This window comes from Lepidochelys kempii, chromosome 2, assembly GCF_965140265.1.
Source record: "Lepidochelys kempii isolate rLepKem1 chromosome 2, rLepKem1.hap2, whole genome shotgun sequence".
NCBI lineage: Eukaryota > Metazoa > Chordata > Testudines > Cheloniidae > Lepidochelys > Lepidochelys kempii.
In genome coordinates this window covers 2452777-2474676 of record NC_133257.1, presented here as the reverse complement: position 1 = coordinate 2474676, position 21900 = coordinate 2452777, and the positions used below count along the sequence as shown (strand labels likewise).

Here is a 21900-nt window from a genome sequence, read left to right as displayed (position 1 = left end):
AATCATAGAATCATAGAATCATAGAATATCAGGGTTGGAAGGGACCCCAGAAGGTCATCTAGTCCAACCCCCTGCTCAAAGCAGGACCAATTCCCAGTTAAATCATCCCAGCCAGGGCTTTGTCAAGCCTGACCTTAAAAACCTCTAAGGAAGGAGATTCTACCACCTCCCTAGGTAACGCATTCCAGTGTTTCACCACCCTCCTAGTGAAAAAGTTTTTCCTAATATCCAATCTAAACCTCCCCCACTGCAACTTGAGACCATTACTCCTTGTTCTGTCATCTGCTACCATTGAGAACAGTCTAGAGCCATCCTCTTTGGAACCCCCTTTCAGGTAGTTGAAAGCAGCTATCAAATCCCCCCTCATTCTTCTCTTCTGCAGGCTAAACAATCCCAGCTCCCTCAGCCTCTCCTCATAACTCATGTGTTCCAGTCCCCTAATCATTTTTGTTGCCCTTCGCTGGACTCTCTCCAATTTATCCACATCCTTCTTGAAGTGTGGGGCCCAAAACTGGACACAGTACTCCAGATGAGGCCTCACCAATGTCGAATAGAGGGGAACGATCACGTCCCTCGATCTGCTCGCTATGCCCCTACTTATACATCCCAAAATGCCATTGGCCTTCTTGGCAACAAGGGCACACTGCTGACTCCTATCCAGCTTCTCGTCCACTGTCACCCCTAGGTCCTTTTCCGCAGAACTGCTGCCTAGCCATTCGGTCCCTAGTCTGTAGCTGTGCATTGGGTTCTTCCGTCCTAAGTGCAGGACCCTGCACTTATCCTTATTGAACCTCATCAGATTCCTTTTGGCCCAATCTTCCAATTGGTCTAGGTCCTTCTGTATCCTATCCCTCCCCTCCAGCGTATCTACCACTCCTCCCAGTTTAGTATCATCCGCAAATTTGCTGAGAGTGCAATCCACACCATCCTCCAGATCATTTATGAAGATATTGAATAAAACCGGCCCCAGGACCGACCCTTGGGGCACTCCACTTGACACCGGCTGCCAACTAGACATGGAGCCATTGATCACTACCCGTTGAGCCCGACAATCTAGCCAGCTTTCTACCCACCTTATAGTGCATTCATCCAGCCCATACTTCCTTAACTTGCTGACAAGAATACTATGGGAGACCGTGTCAAAAGCTTTGCTAAAGTCAAGAAACAATACATCCACTGCTTTCCCTTCATCCACAGAACCAGTAATCTCATCATAAAAGGCGATTAGATTAGTCAGGCATGACCTTCCCTTGGTGAATCCATGCTGGCTGTTCCTGATCACTTTCCTCTCATGCAAGTGCTTCAGGATTGATTCTTTGAGGACCTGCTCCATGATTTTTCCAGGGACTGAGGTGAGGCTGACTGGCCTGTAGTTCCCAGGATCTTCCTTCTTCCCTTTTTTAAAGATTGGCACTACATTAGCCTTTTTCCAGTCATCCGGGACTTCCCCGGTTCGCCACGAGTTTTCAAAGATAATGGCCAGTGGCTCTGCAATCACAGCCGCCAATTCCTTCAGCACTCTCGGATGCAACTCGTCCGGCCCCATGGACTTGTGCACGTCCAGCTTTTCTAAATAGTCCCTAACCGCCTCTATCTAAAGAGAGGGGGTCTGACTGTAACATCAAGGAGACACTGGGGTTAAAGGACACTTCCCACTGAAAATAACACCAATGGGGACAGAGAGGGGCCTAACCACTACGTCACTCTCACAACACATACTAATAATAGAATCATAGACGATTATGACTGGAAGAGACCTCAGGTGGTCATCTAGTCCCACCCTCTGGTCAGACACACTTGTTTTTCCATTTTGAACCCGTTGGAGGCCTTGTCCCCGGGTCCGAATAAAATAATGCTCATTTGGCCAACTGCATTAGGTGCCTGTCAGCTTCCTCAAAGCATCACATACAGGCCCCTGCCAGAGACAGGACACAGGGCAGAGGTAGGCTACCCCTCTGAACAGTGTAACAGAGCTGGAGGGATACCAGCAAGATCAATCCAGTGCAGCAATTCCTATCCCATGCATCAAGCTCCTGGGTTCCTCCCCCAGATTTTAAGCCCCTTCAGTCAACAGCAAGAGCACATCCCTGAGGGGGTCGGTGATGACTCCAGGTCACAGAGTCAGCATTTCTCAACCCACCTGCACTGAAGGGTGACAGTAACCATTTCTGTGGCCTTGTTGGGCTCGGAAGCAGAGGCCCGCTCAAGGCCTTCCCCTCCCCTGCATGAGGCAATGAGGGGCTGGGCACAGAAGTTATGTACTGGGCAGGAATCCGAGCATGACCTGATATTACAGGGAACATCTGCAAGTGGCTGGAGGTCACTTACCTTGAAGTCTGTGTTGTTGACATGTTCAAAGACCAGGGCAGGCGTGCGAGACTGTGAGGCAGCACCAGCCATTCCAAGGCAGAGAAAGAAAAGAAAGTGGTTTAGTCCTGCACACAGACAACAGAGCCAGCCAGGGGTTTAGCAAGGCAGATACAAGAAGCAGGTCTCTTGCCCTGTTTAGGGCCCAGAGCCCTTCACTAGCCACAGTGTGCTCCCATCTCAGTAGTGCTCTCCCTCTCAAAGGGTCCTGAGGAGCTTCACGCGCAGCGTTACACTGCACACAGCTACACTAGAGAACTGGACTGGAAAGCCACCTGCGCCAGGATCATCTCCAGTTGTGTGTCTAGTGCCCAGCGTTAAGGTATTCCACACACCATAACACAAAAACGCACATGCACACATAGATATTAATCACTTCACCAGCCAATGAAATGCAGCCACCTCTGGGGTGAGATGCAGCAAGTACTTAACAGCAATACTACAAAGCAGTTTAGGGCAGGCATGAAGGAAAACGCTGCATCCAACTGAGGTCTGATTTATCCCAGCGGTGCCCACCAGCACTGCTGCGGTCAGTGTACAGCTCTGCTCCGAGACGCCACCTGGTGACTCCCAGCTTTGCCCTCTTTTGGCAGCTTCCAGATCCTGCATGCTCAGCTTTCACATGAAAAAACAACTGTTTGGTTGCCAGAAGCACACATTTCCCTTCGACTCTCCAACGCCAGCCAGACTCCTCCTGTTTCCCACATCACCACTGGGACTAAGGCGCCTGCAGCAGGAACCGAGCTGGCAAGTCTGCTGTTGACGCACAGGGCAGAATGGAACCCTGCTGACTCCCAGAGTTGCCCTGGCTCGGTGGGGACGGGGGGAGTAAATGCTCCTTTGGCCAGTACCAGAGGCAGGTGTGACAGACAAAGGAGGCTGCCATGGGGCATAAGAAGTGAACAGTTATTCTGTTGTCACTTTTCTGATCGTAACCTCACTTTAAGCCCAGCCAGTGCTTCCAACACGAACCCCTCTTTGCAAGGGGTCAGCAAGAGCATGCCATGCTACAAAGATCACATCTGTTCCCTTATTGTAACGTGCTACATTAAAGGTGTCAGTCCAGGAGCAAGTGTCCAGTTCAAGACAACCAGCCCGTCTATAGAACCATCCAGAGCCAGAGCCTGAACAGGCCTGTTTCTCCGCCATCCCCCGCGAAGCCGTCAGCGCAGCCCATGCCAAGCGTGGGAAGTGCCACCTAAAGCACAGACAGAAGCACTGGGGTGCAGTATCCTGCAGCCTCACTTGCCCGTTAACAAACTAGAAGGGCTCCCAAGGGGGCACCTTCAAAATCAGCTTGTTATTGACCTGCAGGTTAGTGGGCAAGGCAGAGTCGCCCACCAGAGACCCACAAAATGGGGCAAGAGAGCAGATGCTCCAAAGGGTAAACATCTCAGCTAATATAAGGTGACCTGGGGATACTCACTCCCCCCCGGACACAAAACCTCCTTTACCTGGGTGCTAGAGGGCTGCACAGAGGCCCCACCTGTTACCCCCAAGGCTCCTGAAACAGCCAGAGGGATCACTGCAGCAGTGGAAGAGTCTTCCCCCACCACCCATGACTAGAGGGCTGAACATATGGCCCTGACAGCTCTCCCTGCCCATAACTCCCTGTATGGGAGGTATGCTGCTGCCACAAGGCCAAGAAACATGTTCCAGCTCAGCCACAAGTCACTGGGCTTGATGTAGGAATCACTGGGTGAAACCACGGCCGGCATTTGTCACCGCAGACTAGGCCACTAGGATTCCTTCTCATCTTCAACCCCTTCCCTTCCAGCCCATGCTCCTTACCACGGGGTCTTTGACTATATCTAGCAGACTGATAATATTGGGGCCTCCTCGGAGATTCTCCAGGATCTTAATCTCACGCTTGATTTTCTTCTTTTTTACTGGCTACAAAAGAGAAAATAAGAGGGTTACCACCAGACAGACCTCACTGGACCTGTTTGCCACAATGACTTGGGTAGACAGCAGGGAAAACCTACATGGAGGATATGGGCTGAAGACAGCAGACCCCATCCAGTCTCTGAAGTGCTGTTCAGTCTGCACTCCTCCCCACGGAGAAGGGAGCTGCCGTAACACATTGTGTGTGGTGTGGAGCCATTGAAACAATGAGCTGCAATCAGGTTTCATCGTCCTGGGAGTGAGGACACAGTTACTGTTTCTCCTCTGGGCGGTGTGTAGCTGCACTGGTCTCAGCTTGTGAATTTAGTGCTGGATTGTCAGGGCTGCTGTGACGTACTGAGATGGCAACTGAGGAGCCTCAGTGCTCACCCGCCACAGCATTCATGAACTCCACACACAGCACCACTGAGATGCAGCCATCTCGGGGGAGGGGAGCAGACGTTTCGGCCAAGTATATCATAAGAACATAAGAACGGCCATACTGGGTCAGACCAAAGGTGCCAGGGCCAGGGGCCCCAGAGGGAATGGACAGAACAGGGAATCCTCCAGTGATCCCTCCCCTGTCGCTCATTCCCAGCTTCTGGCAAACAGAGGCCAGGGACACCATCCCTGCCCATCCTGGCTAACAGCCATTGACGGCCCTGCCCTCCCTGAGCTCACCTCGTTCTTCTTTGAACCCTGCTCTAGTCATGGCCAACCTCTGCTGCTACTTTAGTTTTAGATCACAGCAACAACAAGGCCTGGTGCATCTGGGAGTGAGTGAGAGTGAGTGTGTGTGTCCCGTAGCACCTCCAAGTGGGGCAGAGACTGGCACATGTTAATAGACACCCCGCCCAACCTCAGAAGCTATGTCAGTGAGTGCCAGGTAAGTGGATGGTGGAGAAGAGAGGCAAAGAGGGCACATGTGGGGTTTAAATATGAGGAGGAGCACAGAATTTCCCTTCAGTCACCGGGGAATGTGCGCTGATCTTCCTGCCTCTCCCATGGACTCTTCATCACATCAGCTCTCTGAGCTGCGGGTAGAGAGAGGAGGACAGGACAGACAAAGAAAAGTTCTCCCTTCCTGTCTCATAACTACAGCCTTCCTCAGCAAAGGATCCATCACCCAAAGATCAATAGCACAGACCTCAAATACACAGGGAAAGGGTGAACAAGAAGCACCAGGTGGGGAACAGGATGGGGTTCAAGGCCCCCTGCCCAACATACCCACCTTAAGGATTTTCACCACAACTTTTTCATTGTTCGTGATGTTGATGGCTTCAAAGACTTCACTGTATTTGCCACGGCCAAGTTTCCGCACAAGCTGGTAGTCATCTTGGTTGCTGTACAAAAAGAGAAGATGAAGGAGGAGAACCCAGGTCAGAACCAAACACTGGGTCATTTTCAGAGAGCAGTTCTCCCAAAGATTCTGGTGAGGGCAAGAGAACTGGGAGCTGTTCTATAGCATATAGGGCTTCACAAATGTACCCACAAATCCTAGACCTGGTGAAAAGCAGCTGCCATTGCAAAGGAATACTTCTCTCTTGTGTACCTCAAAAGGACTCAGAGGGCTTTATGATTAGATACTAACAGAGAACACTTCACTCACCCACTGAAATACAACCTTCTCTGGGATGGGACACAACAGCTTGTGACGAAGTGGGACTGTTCTTAATGTTTCCTCTGAATACTGTAGGGGTGCCTCAGTTTCCCCTATGCATTTCTTAAGTCTCTAGGGGGTGGGATAAGGGGGTGTAATTGTTGCAGAGCAAAGGGCCAGTGTACATAAATGGCCGACACTCTGTCTCCTGGCAACTGATGGCCTGGACTCTTCCCCGCTGCAAGGTGATAGCTAAAGGTGACAAATCAGATGTCAAGAATTATAACATTCATAAACCAGTCGGAGAACACTTCAATCTCTCTGGTCACGCAATCACAGACATGAAGGTCGTTATCTTAAAACAAAAAAACTTCAAATCCAGACTCCAGCGAGAAACTGCTGAATTGGAATTCATTTGCAAATTGGATACTATTAATTTAGGCTTAAATAGAGACTGGGAGTGGCTAAGTCATTATGCAAGGTAGCCTGTTTCCTCTTGTTTTTTCCTACCCCCCCCAGATGTTCTCGTTTAACTTGGATTTAAACTTGAAGAGTGGTCAGTTTGGATGAGCTATTACCAGCAGGAGAGTGAGTTTGTGTGTGTATGGGGGTGGGGGGGATGTGAGAAAACCTGGATTTGTGCAGGAAATAGCCCAACTTGATTGTCATGCACATTGTGTAAAGAGTTGTCACTTTGGATGGGCTATCACCAGCAGGAGAGTGAATTTGTGTGGGGGGGTGGAGGGTGAGAAAACCTGGATTTGTGCTGGAAATGGCCCACCTGATGATCACTTTAGATAAGCTATTACCAGCAGGACAGTGGGGTGGGAGGAGGTATTGTTTCATATTCTCTGTGTATATATAAAGTCTGCTGCAGTTTCCACGATATGCATCTGATGAAGTGAGCTGTAGCTCACGAAAGCTTATGCTCTAATAAATTGGTTAGTCTCTAAGGTGCCACAAGTACTCCTTTTCTTTTTGCGAATACAGACTAACACGGCTGTTAGTCTGAAACCTAAAGGTGTTGGAGAACAAAGGAATCCGGTGACCTCCTGGCCCGGGAAAGGGACAAAGCCCAGAGGAGGAAGGGCTGGAGAGTGAGTCAGTTTGGAGTGGCTGGGGAATTGCAGGGAAGCCCAGACGGGCATCTGGCCTCCCTGCCGCTGCCCCACCGCCCCAAGATGGACCTGACTGTGGGGTCCTGGTCTCTGTACCTACAAGCTCTGTGTTAGACCATGTTCCTGTCGTCTAATAAACCTTCTGTTTTACTGGCTGGCTGAGAGTCATGTCTGACTGCAGAGTTGGGGTGCAGGACCCACTGGCTTCCCCAGGAGCCCCATCTGTGCAGACTCGCTGCGGGAAGCGCACAGTGTGAGAAGGGGATGCTGAATGCTCTGAGGTCAAGCCCAGGAAGGTCGAAGCTGTGTAAGCTTCTTGCCCTGGAGACAGTCTGCTCACAGAGAGGAGGCTCCCCCAGAGTCCTGACTGGCTTCGTAGGGAGCAGTTCCAGAGCATCGTCTGGTGACTCCGTGACACAGCTGCTTAACAGAGTGTAAGTTCACAAGTGTGTGCGCAGATTATTGCTGGAAGAATGCAGCTACCCAGAACCCTGAGGGTAAACACTTCCATGCTGAAGAAGATGGTTTTGGCAATTCAAAAACTTGGCACTCTTCCCTTTGAGAAGCAGATGGAGTCAGGGCTCCTTGAGTCTATTGCCAGCTCCGCCCCCCAGCTACTGAGTAGCCCTGAGCAATACGTCCCCTCTTTGTGCCTCAGTTTTGCCATCTACAAATGGACAGTTGTGGGCTGTGAGGATTAATTCATTCCAAACTCCAACATCGACCGATGGAAGGCACTAAAGGAGGGCAAAGATTTACATAGTACTTGCAATGCAATGCTGCCCTCCTCTGTGCAGGGACCTGTCCATTTCTATTGATCTATAAAGGGTCATGCACGTGTGGAGCACTGTAAAAATAATCTTAACAAGGGGGAATCAGGAAATAATAGGATAAATACCACCCAGAGAACCTGCATTTAAGCTAAATCATCAGGGCTTCATGAAATTCACCTGAGAGGACTAAAGGAACTAGCAAAGCATTGGCAATTATTTCTGGTAAGTCAGGGAGGAAACGCATAAAGCCTCCAAAGATCTGATAAGAGTAAACAAGATGGGGAAAGAAAAGGAACAAGAGGCAGAGAGTTTGACTTCATACATTGCAAATTACCAGAGTCAATAAAAGGAACTGATCTCTCAACAGAGTAAAACACGGGGAGACAAGTGGACAGCATGGACACACAAACCAACCATGTCAGGCTCAGCAAATGAAGGAAACATAGTGGGTTGTGTGTGAGAGACAGCAGGGATCAGTTCTTGTTCAATGGGAAACAAGCACAGGGAAGGTCCAGGTCAGTACTAGGAAAAGGTTCATTCTAGGAACAGTCTGAGTGGCAGAACAAGCTGCCAAGGAAGGACGTAGAATTATTGTCACTGGAGAGACGCGAGGTTTTGGATTACGCTCCCCGGGGGCTGGCTGGCTCAGGAGCTTAGGAATTGGACAAGGAACCTTTCCTCTCCAGGTCACTGGTCCCAGTCCAGGCTGTTCAGCGGCCGGCATATGAAACGGGGCGGGGAGTGCGGTATATCTCAGTCCCGTTCCCAGTGGACAGAACAAACCCAACACTGCAGTTAGCACTGACTGTTGCCAGTCCCAGCACAGCAGAGCAGGCCTGGTACTAGCTCACATGAAGTTTAAGTTAAAAGCTAAAACTTATTTTACAGATTTACCTATAGCACTCAAAGAGCATTAGCACTCAAAGAGCAGCCCACTTCCCCAGCGGTGAGAATTCCCATACTCCAAACCAGCCACTCACAAGAGTGGCTAAGTTTCAGAGTAACAGCCGTGTTAGTCTGTATTCGCAAAAAGAAAAGGAGTACTTGTGGCACCTTGGAGACTAACCAATTTATTTGAGCATGAGCTTTCGTGAGCTACAGCTCACTTCATCGGATGCATACCGTGGAAACTGCAGCAGACTTTATATATACACAGAGAATATGAAACAATACCTCCTCCCACCCCACTGTCCTGCTGGTAATAGCTTATCTCTCCAGACTCTCCAGACGAGGGTCATTTTTCAAGCTTACCACCAGCTCCACTGATGCTAGGAGCCCTGGGAACCCTGCTATAGGGGCATTGCTGGCTACCAAGAGCATTTTCAGTGCTGTGTCATTTAGATCTGCTCTGAGTGGAGTGACAGGACTTGGTGCTTGTAACGGGGTGGCCACCCACTCCTGCCTGGAAGGGCTCAAAAGAGCCCTGGGAGAGGGCCGGGGCTGGGAGCCTTAGGCTGGGCTGATTGGGAGGCAGGCTCAGCTGTGCCCACGCCCCAAACAGACTCCGCTGACCCTATAAAGGGGCTGCTGGGCTGAAGCTCAGGAGACTCTCCCTAGCTTCTGAGGGGGAGGGACCTGGCTGCAGGGACCTAAGCAGAGTACCTAGACTGGAGCAGGGCTGGGGAAGGGCCTGAGGAGCTGGGGAGCTCCAGTCAGGAAAGCCCCAGGCTGCGGCCTAGCATTAGGCCCACAGGTACTGGGGTTGCAGGGGACAGCCCAAGGTCAGACCGAGGCAGCAGGTCCAAACCCAACCTTGCCTGTGATGAGTGGCTTACGCTGCAGTCTGCCCCAGGGCGTGGGGGCTAGCTGATAACTGGCAGGAGCCTACGACTGAGGTGAGGTAGAGATAGGGGGTAGGGGTTCCCCGGGGAGGGGAGACCCTGCAAGTGAGGGGTTACTGCCAGGGGGCAGCACCCTGGTGTACAAGGGGCACCGGGTCTGGGAGGGACACGGGGGCCCGGCATAAGCGGGACACCGGCCTGCAGAGGGCACTTCAAAGCTGGAAGTAGAGCTAATTCCCAGGACACCAGCAGGTGGTGCCCCTGGGGTGAGTCCCGCACGCTTACAGTGCTGAAAATGAGAGAAGCCACCGGATGCCTATCTATACATAAAGCTAACAGACAGTCCAGCTCCACAGGTGTTAGCAATGATGAGAAAGTATCCAAAGCGCAGACAGAGCTGAAGAGACCAGCTCAGAGCAATAGGGGCTTCAAAATTTGTTACTATAACTTGATTTTAATCTTCTTTTAAATTATAAAAACCTACCAAAGCCAGAATCCTCAGTAACTCCCCCTATTGACTATGCTCTGCAAATCCTAATCACAGCATTAGGCACTTGGGCCAGTGTTTGCAAATGCACGGTGCTTAAAGCTGGACACCAAAATGAAAATGGCTGAATTTTCAGAGGTGCTGGGGACTTCGAATGGCAGGTGCTCAGCACCTCTAAAAGTTAAGCCACTTATTGCTAGTGTTCTATCCACTAGGCAGTGTGACCTAGTAGAGTGTACACTGGACCAGGACTCTGGAGACCTGGGTTCTTCACCCTGCTTTGCCACTTGCTTGCTACTTCGGCAAGCCAAAGCCTTTCTCTGTGCCTCAGTTTCCCCATCTGTAAATTGGGGATAATAACGATACACGATTCCTCCTTTCTAAAGTGCTTTGAGATCTAGTGATGAAAAGTGCTAGGTAAGAGCTAGGTATCATTATTATTAAGGTACTTAAATATATATCTCAGAAGCCTAACTTTAGGCCCCATTTGAAAATATGGGCCATTGATATTATGGTGTTAAGAAACCTAGAAATACCACAAGCCAGTTCGCAAGTAATCTGGTAAATAAGTTTTGAGCACATGGCTCAAGAAGTCCCTGGGGATTCCCTTGACACCAGTCATACCCCCATTCCACGACGTGTGACTCGTAGTCCCAGTACTCGCGGGGTCTCTGAGTGTTCACATCCGCATAGACCCTTGCTCGACTCGGCACTGGGCCCGACATGCTTCCACAGACAGAGGGTCAGCACCTCAATCACCCTAAAAAATATAAATACAAACCAATTGGAATGAGAATCAAACTCACCAGCATAAGGAAAGAGGAGGATAAGCATGCATGAACAGGAAGGGGTCTATGGAAAAAGGACATCACACAGAACTGGCAGTGGCTTGTATTTCCAGGCCAGAGGCTAGACACGTACCCAGCTGCCAGTGGCACTGTGCTCTACTTCTGCTCCAGCACTGGGAAGAACCGGCCTCTCACCCCCCTGAAACATCACCCGCTCAGGTCAGCAGCACTGCAGCATGTGTGCAAGAGAACGAAGGAAGCCCACACTCCCACTGCTGGCCAGATTCTGGCCTCCTCCCGGTGACAAGACCTCGGGTGTGCAGAACTGACAGCCCTTTTAGCCTCTGGCAGCACACACGCTCCCTCCCCCCTGTCCCAAGCACACTCACTATCCACCCAGGGGGCCAATTAAGTGAACAGCACAAACCTCCCTCCACGGGTCTCCAGTTTCAAGAGCTCCACAGCAATTAAGAACAAGCGCCACCAAATCCTCACTGAACCAGTTAGCTGCCGTCTGGAAAGCTGCTTCCCCAAAGGAGAAAGCTTTTTCTAGGCTCTTCCTTTTTCTAGCTGTCAGTACCGAACCAGGATATAGACCACAAGCAGAGGCAACACTCAGATCTGTCTCAAGACTGGAGGGTTTACGTCAGGGCAGCTCCCAAACCACCCAACCCAGAGCACTACTGGCAAAGGCCACATCTTCTGAGCCTAAAGTACAGCAGGTCACAGCTATCCACCCTGTCTGTCAGGAGGACAGCCTGCAGAGACGAACCCCACATAATGCTCCATTACAGCCACAGCAACCCAAATGACGTACTGGCTGACAAATTCTCATATCTCCTCACTCTGATTAGTTTGAGTGATCCTCCATCAAGGAGCCTACCTTCCTGCTCAGGCATCATATGGTAACTGGTCCCTTCTCTGGACAGGAAGAAAAGCAAGAATGGCCTCAGGGCAGGTAACCACACTCTTTCCTCAGGGTCAGGGCGAGCAGTTCCTTGACTCTCCCCAGGCCTGCTGAGCCAGGTCACATCTGGTTTAAATGCATCCTCCGTACACTGCACCTGTGTGCTGAACATCCAGCACGACCAGGAATAATTAAGGTGTCCACTGGCTCAAGACCCAGAAACAAGGGGCTTCAGTGAAACACAGTAACCATCATGACCCTGAAAGGGGCAGAACCATAGCTCTGGGCAATTAGTAGGGACGACAGGTAATATTCTTTCAGAACTCACAAATGGACTCAGAGAGTCACCAGAATCTAACAGAGTGGGGTACCCAAACTTTGCCATACTAGGGACTCCACTGGCAAGTTGCCAGGAGCTCACAGCCCCTACTGAAATTGCATAAAATGGAAACATCTATAAACAGGGATACAGTGACCAAGGAAACTACAGTTCCCAGCACCCAAAAGATGAAGACTGAACTCTACATGATGAGAACTGCAGTCTCTGATCCTGCCAAGCAAAGTGGATAAAAATCAATGATTTTTTTTTAATCTGACTTTTTAATTTAAATTGGATTTTTTTGATAAAATGCTTTTTGAGGAAAAACCTATCTAAAGATAGTTTTAATTAAGATACATTATAGTTCAAAGATATTTCATCATGGAATAGAGATTATAAATTCTAATTGTGTAGTATGAGACAATATATTCATGTCATGTTTAAGAAAAGTTTTGTAAATGAGTTCCAATAGTTCATGGATGAGGGACCCAATCTGATGCGGTTCCAGGGGCTTCTGTATAGATTATTTAGCGTAAATCTTTCTATCTACCCAATGGGACGCAGTGCTCAGTCAAGAAGATACCATCAGAGATGCTTAGTTTTGCAGTTCTCAAACTGTGGATTTGTGTCTCCAGAGATAACATGCTTGTTAACAGCAAAAATGTTTGAAAATAAATAAATAAAATATAGAGGTAGGATGGATTTGATTTAAATCAAATTTATTTAAATCAGGATTTAAATCACTAGTTTAGGAAGACTATTTAATCATGGATTTCTACATAAAAGTGCATTCTTGTTGATTATACCCTTAATACATATCCTTCACAACTCAGAGATAGATGTAGGTTTCATTTTTAGAAGGTACACATTTTTAAAATGATTTATTTTGAAAACTTTTCAGATTAGTTTTACAGCTATATCAGAAAATGAATGATTGTTCAATTATTTCATTTACCGAAGGTAATTGAGGCAGACAGTTATGAAGTCATTGGGAGGTGAACTATCTCCAATTCAACAGGTTAATCATTAATATTTGGCAGATTTTCTTGCCATGCAGTATTACGAGGAGAACATCACCAGACAGACATTTAAATTATTTTATTTAACTAAAACTACAATGTTATGTATTCTGGATTTTTTTCTTCACCAGCAAAAACATAATATTTTAACAAAACAAGCATATGAATTTTTGAATTTAGTTAAACATTCAAGTTTTTTAAAATCAGGTTTGTTTTTCTTAAAACTGTTTTTAACTAAAATAGTTCAATGAAATATTTTTTTTAAAAAATTAACTCGACTATGTCAGCCAGGTTAACATGAGAAACTTAAAATATTGGCTTCGGCAGCTGACTCAGTCGTCTTCACCTTCATTTTCCTGTTTGTTCATAATCTGGAAAAGAAAACCAAGCCTTCCTGCTTCTTCAGGTCCCAAACGACTTCTCAATTTGGAATGAGTTAGTCCAAAGGAAGAAAAATATTCTTTTTACACTGGCAGAAGAAGCTACTGCTGGTAAAAGTGAGATGATCACTTCAACAGTCTCTGAATCCAAGTGCTTAAGTCACATCCACCAGTTCTCTGCTGTGACTTTCTTTAAAACATCATCAGCAAACATATTTATTGAATGGTTCACCGTTAGCTCTGAAGTTTATTATAGTGGCATTATGGAGGGATGATTGCTGGATGTCCATGTCATCGCCATCTCCTCTTCTTCTCTCTTCTACATAATTTCTTCTCATCTTGGATACATTTGCAGCATTGTCTGTGACCAAGCTGTGTAGTAGACATTTGAATTTTTTTTTCACAGTTTGTTATAGCTTTTACTGCTACTTCTTGTAAGTATTCTGCTGTGTGAGCATTTCCTGATGGATCAATTGTTTCTGTAAGGAAGACATTCCCTTCTTCTGTTTTCACACAAGTACATACAACAGGATCATTGTGGACATTGCTCCACCCATCAAGATTCAGGTTAACAATTTCACCATCTAGGTCTTTTGCACACTGCTCAGTTTCTTTCATACACTTTATCCAGCAATTTGCCTGCGACATCTGCTCTGTTGTGTAGACTGTATCCTGGTCTTAATGACTTAACCATGTTAATGAAGTATGGGTTCTCAATGATACGGAAAGGAGACTTTGTCACATAAACAAATTGGGCACTTTTTTCATTAATTACCTCTTTTTGTAATCTGCTGGTTCTTATCACTAACTTTACCTATGGTTGTTTCTGGACGATGGAGGTTTTTTTTCTCTTTGCTACAGGTGCTATACTGTAGCTGTGAGACATGCATGATGTGACTGAAACACTGTCGTTGGCAGAGAACTCTGAAACTATAGAAAATGATGGTGATCTTGAAGGTGGAGAGTCTTCAGAATCCTGTATGTTGAGGATGGATTCTCCTAAACAAAATAAGTCAATGCAGTTATTTAATTATTACCATACTGTTCATTTAGTGTTACTCATTGCATTCGGACAGGTTTCAGAGTAACAGCCGTGTTAGTCTGTATTCGCAAAAAGAAAAGGAGGACTTGTGGCACCTTAGAGACTAACCAATTTATTTGAGCAGAAGCTTTTGTGAGCTACAGCTCACTTCATCGGATGCATGACTTCATCGGATGCATGCATGCATCCGATGAAGTGAGCTGTAGCTCACGAAAGCTTATGCTCAAATAAATTGGTTAGTCTCTAAGGTGTCACAAGTACTCCTTTTCTCATTGCATTCGCTGACACTCAGCACTACTGTAAATGTGAAATTGTAAAAGGAAGATCTGCCTATTTCAGCTCTTCATTTTTTATCACAACTGCATCTAAATGACAGTACCATAGAGTAACAACTGTATTTTTTGCTCAAATATGAGAATTCAAGAATAGTCCAGAAGAAAGACAGGCAGTCCTAAAGAAAGAAGTATGAAATAAAAAAGTTTACCAACCTGAAGATCCTGCATGTTCCGACATGCTCCTTTCATCATCTTCAATGCAGCTTCCTCCTGAGAAGAAACATTTCTCCTGAAACTTCTCCTGATGTTTCATTCGGGCAACCAGGCCTTGCATTTCCTTGTTGCACTGTTTGCATTTTGCACGCATGCCTGTCTTATCCACAGGTAGAGGAACTTCATTCAAATATTCCCAAACTGGGTCTCTTTTACAGCCTGATGCCATTATAGGTTTTCCCTTCTAGTGAGAGAATGGTATGGTAGACATCAAATCAATGAAGGCTACACTCAGAAAGACCTCGAGACTTCTGGAATATGCTGCTCAAAACAGTTTCAATTTTGTTTCTACTGCCTGTCCCTCCCTTCTCATATTTATCTCAGGACTTTTTCTCCTTCTCCAGATCTATTCCACCCCCAACAGTCTTCTATTCATTGTACTTTTTGAAACTTTGCACTTTTAGAGAGATGTAAGGGATTGACTCTGTGTACACAAATTTGCAGAGGGACAATAGGGTTGAGGCCTGTTATTTCTCACCTCTATATATTATTTATTTATTTAAAACATTTTTGCTGTTAACAAGCATGTTATCTCTGGAGACACAAATCCACAGTTTGAGAACTGCTAAACTAAGCATCTCTGATGGTATCTTCTCGACTAAGCATTGAATCCCATTGGGTAGATAGAAAGATTTACCCTAAATAATCTATACAGAAGCCCCTGGAACCGCATCAGATTGGGTGCCTAATCCATGAACTATTGGAACTCATTTACAAAACTTTTCTTAAACATTACATGAATATATTGTCTCATACTACACAATTAGAATTTATAATCCCTATTCCATGATGAGATGTCTTTGAACTATAATGTATCTTAATTAAAACTATCTTTAGATAGGTTTTTTTCTCTCAAAAAGCATTTTATCAAAAAAATCTGATATAAATAAAAAAAATCTGATTTAAAATTTTTTTAAACTGTTGATTTTTATCCACCCTGATAAAAAATATTCAGAACACCAACATTAGAAGACAAAATGCCATAGCCCACATATGTTTGTTATTTTAGTTTAAAAATCCACCACACATTTGAGCCTCGAAGTTGAAATTGGGAGCGAATTTCATTGTCGGGGAGCTTGGTTAGCAACCAGCTGCTGCCAGAATTTTTAAGTTAAACTTGGATAAACCAAAAGGCCTGTCAAACCTGATCTCAATGGAGGGGTTGGAAACCCAGGATATGTGACATTAGAAGTTCCCCTGGAGAGGGCCATGTTTGTTGGGGCCTTTAAAAGTAAGTAATAAAATAGCTAAAATTAATAACAGATTTCTTTTCAAGCTGTTAGTTTAAAAAAAAATTAATAACTGGGATGGGGTGTTGGGATTTCTTGTTTATTTCACTAGACTCGCGTGTGAAGCCTAAAGCACTTGACAACATGCTGCAGGAATTGAGCCTACTTGGCTAGAGGTTGGAGCATACAGAAACACAGGCATTGTTATATTGTATCAGACCAGGGAAACATCTTGTTCAGTATCCTGTCTCTCCCAGTGGCCGGTACCAGATGCTTCAGAGGAAGGTGGACAGTTATGGAATAACCTGCCCCTTGGGGTAGTTTTGTCCGAACCCTAGGTAGTAAGTGGTTGGCTTATTCCTTGAAGGAGGATTTATGTCCCTCCTCTATTTTTTTCCTCCCTGTCTGTTGTAACTGTAGTTGTTCTCCATAGTAACGTCTAAGCTCGTGGTTTTCAGCTTTTCCCATATTTTGAGTCCATTACAATAGAAACCAATATTGGAACCCCGTTCCAGTCTAGCCAAGAGTGGTCACAACCCCAGGTTTAATCCTGCTAGGCTCTTGGCCTCAGAGATATTTTGTGACCATGAGTTCTACAGGTTTATCATGTGTATTCACTTTTATCAATTTGCTGCCTTTCAGTTTAATTGACTATGGGCCTGTTTTTGTATTATTTGAGAGAGTAAATAGGAGTACCCAATTTACCTTTTCTACACTATTTGTTATTTTATACACCTTTGTCATTTCCTCTCTAAAGTCAACAGTCTCAGTCTCCCCTGTCCATCCTGGCCTCCCACTGATTCTGCTATGTCCTTTCTGAGATGTGATGAACAGAACTGAACACAGTATCCTAGCAGAGGAGGCCTCACTGGTTTATTGAATGGCAGGATGATCTCAGTATTTCCCATCTGATTCTTTGTAGAGCCTAACATTTTGTATACTCTCCCCCCAGAAATATCTTTTTCGTGAGTAGTTACGGATGCGAACTAATAAGATTTTTCCATGTCTTATTTTGAATCTCCTTAATTGGCTCTTTGTAAAGATGAAAGGCAATATGATCTAGTGCAGGGGTGGGCAAACTTTTTGGCTCGAGGGCCACATCTGGGTATGGAAATTGTATGGCAGGCCATGAATGCTCACGAAATTGGGGGTTGGGGTGCAGTGGGGGTGAGGGCTCCGGCTGGCGGTGCAGGCTCTGGGGTGGGGCTGGGGATAAGGGGTTGTGGGTGCAGGAGGGTGCTTCAGGCCGGGACTGAGGGGTTCAGAGGGCAGGAGGGGGATCAGAGCTGGGCCAGGGGCACGGGAGGGGGTCAGGGGTGCAGGCTCTGGGGGGCGCTTATCTCAAGCAGTTCCCAGAAGCAGCAGCATGTCCCCCCTCACAGAGGCATGGCCAGGTGGCTCTGTGTGCTGCTCCGTCTACAGGCGCCACCCCCTGCAGCTCCCATTGGCCAATGGGAGCTGCGGGGGCGGTGCTTGGGGTGGGGGCAGGATGCAGAGCCCCATGGCTACCCCTATGTGTAGGAGCTGGAGGAGGGACATGCTGCTGCTTCCGGGATCCGCGCAGACTCCCGACCCCGCTCCCCAGTGGGATCTCGAGGGCTGGATTAAAACGTCTGGAGGGCCAGATTTGGCCCCTGGGCCGTAGTTTGCCCACCCCTGGTCTAGTGGTCTGAGCATATCATGGAGACCCAGAAACTCTGATTCTAGTAATCCCAGCTCTGCTCCTGTCTCACTCTGTGATCCTGGACAAGTTGCTTTACCTTTGTGTGCCTCGGTTTCCCAAACAGGGTAATACCTAATAACTACTTCATGTGCGGCTTGTGAGGTTTAGTGTTTGCCCAGGGTACTGCAAATGGAAAAGCATTATATAAATGCTGTGTGTTTGTGCTTTCTGTCACCTTTGGGTGGACAGACGCCTTTGAGATGTGCCACGGAATTTCTTGTAGTTGATTTGACGATTGGATTTCCTAGAGGAATAGAGCCCAGGATTTTGTGTGTTAAAGAATATATTTTTCTAAAACATAATCTGTGCTGGCTGTGAAGTTTTTGCTAGTTTCCTGTTGGGCTGGGAGATCAGGACAGTTGTTAGAAGCCTACCAACACAGCAGCTGAGTTCAAAATAAGGAAACATAAATGTCAAGGGCTGACAGATACATGTCCAATCAGAGGTGGGACAGGCCATCCTGCCTTGTCCTCCTTCAATGAGTATGTATATGGTTTCTGTAGCCTATGAGTGTTCTGCAGTGCTAAGCACTTGGACAATAGTGTCTCTTTGAGCCCTTCTCCAGCTGTGTATGTACAAGCTCCTAGTAGGAATGGCTCCATGGAACATACATGGCCTAATATGACTTACAGCGTGACTCGTTATTGTCATTGTCTTCGTATTCAGTACAGAAGCTTGGCACCAGGGTGGACTTGGTTTAATCATGGATTTCTACATAAAAATGCATTCTTATTGTTTGTTATAACCTTAATACATATTCTTCACAACTTGGAGATAGATGTACATTTCATTTTTAGAAGGGATTTATTTTGAAAACTTTTCAGATGAGTTTTACAGCTATATCAGAAAAAGATTGTTTGGTTATTTCATTTACCGAAGGTAATTGAGGCAGACAGTTATGAAGTCATTGGGAGGTGAACTATCTCCTATTCAACAGGTTAATCATTAATATTTGGCAGATTTTCTTGCCGTGCAGTATTACGAGGAGAACATCACCAGACAGACATTTAAATTATTTTATTTAACTAAAACTACAATGTTATGTATTCTGGATTTTTTTCTTCACCAGCAAAAACATAATATTTTAACAAAACAAGCATATGAATTTTTGAATTTAGTTAAACATTCAAGTTTTTTAAAATCAGATTTATTTTTGTTAAAATTGTTTTTAACTAAAATAGTTCAATGAAATATTTTTTAAAAAAATTAACTCGACTATGTCAGCCAGGTCAACATGAGAAACTTAAAATATTGGCTTCGGCAGCTGACTCAGTCGTCTTCACCTTCATTTTCCTGTCTGTTCATAATCTGGAAAAGAAAACCAAGCTTTCCTGCTTCTTCAGGCCCAAACGACTTCTCAATTTGGAATGAATTAGTCCAAAAGGAAGAAAATATTCTTTCTACACCGGCAGAAGAAGCTACTGCTGGTAAAAGTGAGATGATCACTTCAACAGTCTCTGAATCCAAGTGCTTAAATGACGTCCACCAGTTCCCTGCTGTGACTTTCTTTAAAACATCATCAGCAAACATATATTTCTTGAATGGTTCACCCTTAGCTTTGAAGTTTATTATAATTGGCATTATGGAGGGATGATTGCTGGATGTCCATGTCATCGCCAACTCCTCTTCTTTAGCAGTTAAGATTTGACCCTGGTACCCAGTATTGAGACTATTTGCAAGAAAATGAGCTGGCGATGGTGCTTGTCCCATCTGTTTTTTTAATGCTTGTAATTTAACTCTGTCATTGCATATTTCTGTATTTTAAGATCTTGCTCGGTTCCTTCCAGATTTCAACAGCGTCAGCCATAAAACAGCGATTTCCCTGCATTTTGTTCAAGGCCCCGGAAACAGGCTTCAGGGTGCTCAGCACGTGTTCAACGTTTCTCTTAAGCCCAATGTTGAGAACTTTGGCTGTGTATAATGATGCAGCCTCTGGCGGGACACTACTGAGAGTATCAATTCAGGACAGATTGCTTAGAGCAGGGCAGTCACAGCCCAAGGCTGGGGTTTCTTCACTATTCAGACACACGAAACCAGCCACACAGAGAGAACTTCGGTCTCACCCCACATACAAGTCATACAAGCAGTTGCCTGAGACACTCCAGTTTTCCAGTACCAGTGTCACTCCCTGTAGGGACGAATGGTTATGAAAACCAATACCTCAGTAAAAGAAAAAAGGTTCTCCCGATCCCCAAGGACCAAGGCCCAGACCCAAATCAATATACCAGTCAGATCTTACCCACAAATCACGCTGTTCCCAATCCTTTAGAATCTAAAATCTAAAGGTTTATTCATAAAAAGAAAGAAATATAGATGAGAACTAAAATTGGTGAAATGGAATCAATGACAGACAGTAATGGCAAAGTTCTTGGTTCAGGCTTGTAGCCGTGATGGAATAAACTGCAGGTTCAAATCAAGACTCTGGAGTACATCCACCGCTGGGATGGGTCATTCAGTCCTTTGTTCAGAGCTTCAGTGTAGCAAAGTCCTCCAGAGGTAAGAAGCGGGATTGAAGACAAAATGGAGGGGTTTCCTGGGCCTTTTATATCCTCTGCCATGTGGAAGAAAACCCCTTTGTTCTGCCTTTGGAAAATCACAGCAGCAAGGTGGAGTTTGGAGTCACATGGGCAAGTCACAAGTCCATGCAAGACTCAGTTCTTTACAGGTAGAGCAACCATTGCTCACATGCTACCTTGAACGTTCCCAGGAAGACTCTCACATGTGGATTGGAGTCTCCCAAAGTCCATTGCCAGTTAAGTGTTTCTTGACTGGGCACTTAATCTGAAGACTCCCCTCAACAAACTGGCCAAATGCTTCACTGGTGCTACTTAGAATCAAACACATTGAGATACAAGTACATAGCCAATATTCATAACTTCAAATACAAAAATGATACACACATATATAAGAACATAAAATGGCCAAACTGGGTCAGACCAAAGGTCCATGGAGCCCAGTATCCTGTCTACCGACAGTGGCCAATGCCAGGTGCCCCAGAGGGAGTGAACCTAACAGGTAATGATTAAGTGATCTCTTTCCTGCCATCTATCTCCACCCTCTGACAAACACAGACTAGGGACACCATTCCTTGCCCATCCTGGCTAATAGCCATTAATGGACTTAACCTCCACAAATTTATCCAGTTCTTTTTTAAACCCTATTATAGTCCTAACCTTCAAAACCTCCTCAGGCAAGGAGTTCCACAGGTTGACTGTGCACTGACTGAAGAAGAACTTCCTTGTATTTGTTTTAAAGCTGCTGCCCACTAATTTCATTTGGTGGCCCCTAGTTCTTCTATTATGGGAGCAAGTAAATAACTTTTCCCTATTCACTTTCTCCTCACCACTCATGATTTTATAGACCTCTATCATATCCCCCCTTCGCCTCCTCTGTTCCAAGCTGAAAAGTCCTAGCCTCTTTAATCTCTCCTCATATGAGACCCGTTCCAAAGCCCTCATCATTTTAGTTGCCCTTCTCTGAACCTTTTCTAATGCCAGTATATCTTGTTTGAGATGAGGGGACCACATCTGTACGCAGTATTCAAGATGTGGGCATACCATGGATTTATATAAGGGCAATAATATATTCTTCATCTTATTCTCTATCCCTTTTTTAAAGATTCCTAACATCCCATTTGCTTTTTTGACTGCGACTGCACACTGCGTGGATGTCTTCAGAGAACTATCCACGATGACTCCAAGATCTTTCTCCTGATTAGTTGTAGCTAAATTAGCCCTCATCATATTGTATGTATGGTTGGGGTTATTTTTTCCACTGTGCATTACTTTACATTTATCCACTTTAAATTTCATTTGCCATTTTGTTGCCTAATGACTTAGTTTTGTGAGATCTTTTTGAAGTTCTTCACAGTCTGCTTTGGTCTTCACTTTCTTGAGCAGTTTAGTATCATCTGCAAACTTTGCCACCTCACTGTT

At 45.8% G+C, this 21900-nt stretch overlaps 1 protein-coding gene across 6 annotated transcripts in view; it reads right to left on the bottom strand.

Moving 5' to 3' along the window:
* Positions 1-21900, bottom strand: part of LOC140906250 (casein kinase II subunit alpha-like) — a 66214-nt gene that overhangs the window by 19427 nt on the left and 24887 nt on the right. For all 6 annotated transcript variants that reach the window (XM_073329856.1, XM_073329850.1, XM_073329855.1 and 3 more), the window contains 4 exons: positions 10635-10770; positions 5483-5594; positions 4159-4260; positions 2329-2379 (listed from right to left, as the gene is read on the bottom strand). In XM_073329856.1, coding sequence (XP_073185957.1) covers positions 2329-2379; positions 4159-4260; positions 5483-5594; positions 10635-10735 — 366 coding nt within the window. In that variant the 5' untranslated portion in view covers positions 10736-10770. The remainder of the gene's footprint in view (positions 1-2328; positions 2380-4158; positions 4261-5482; positions 5595-10634; positions 10771-21900) is intronic.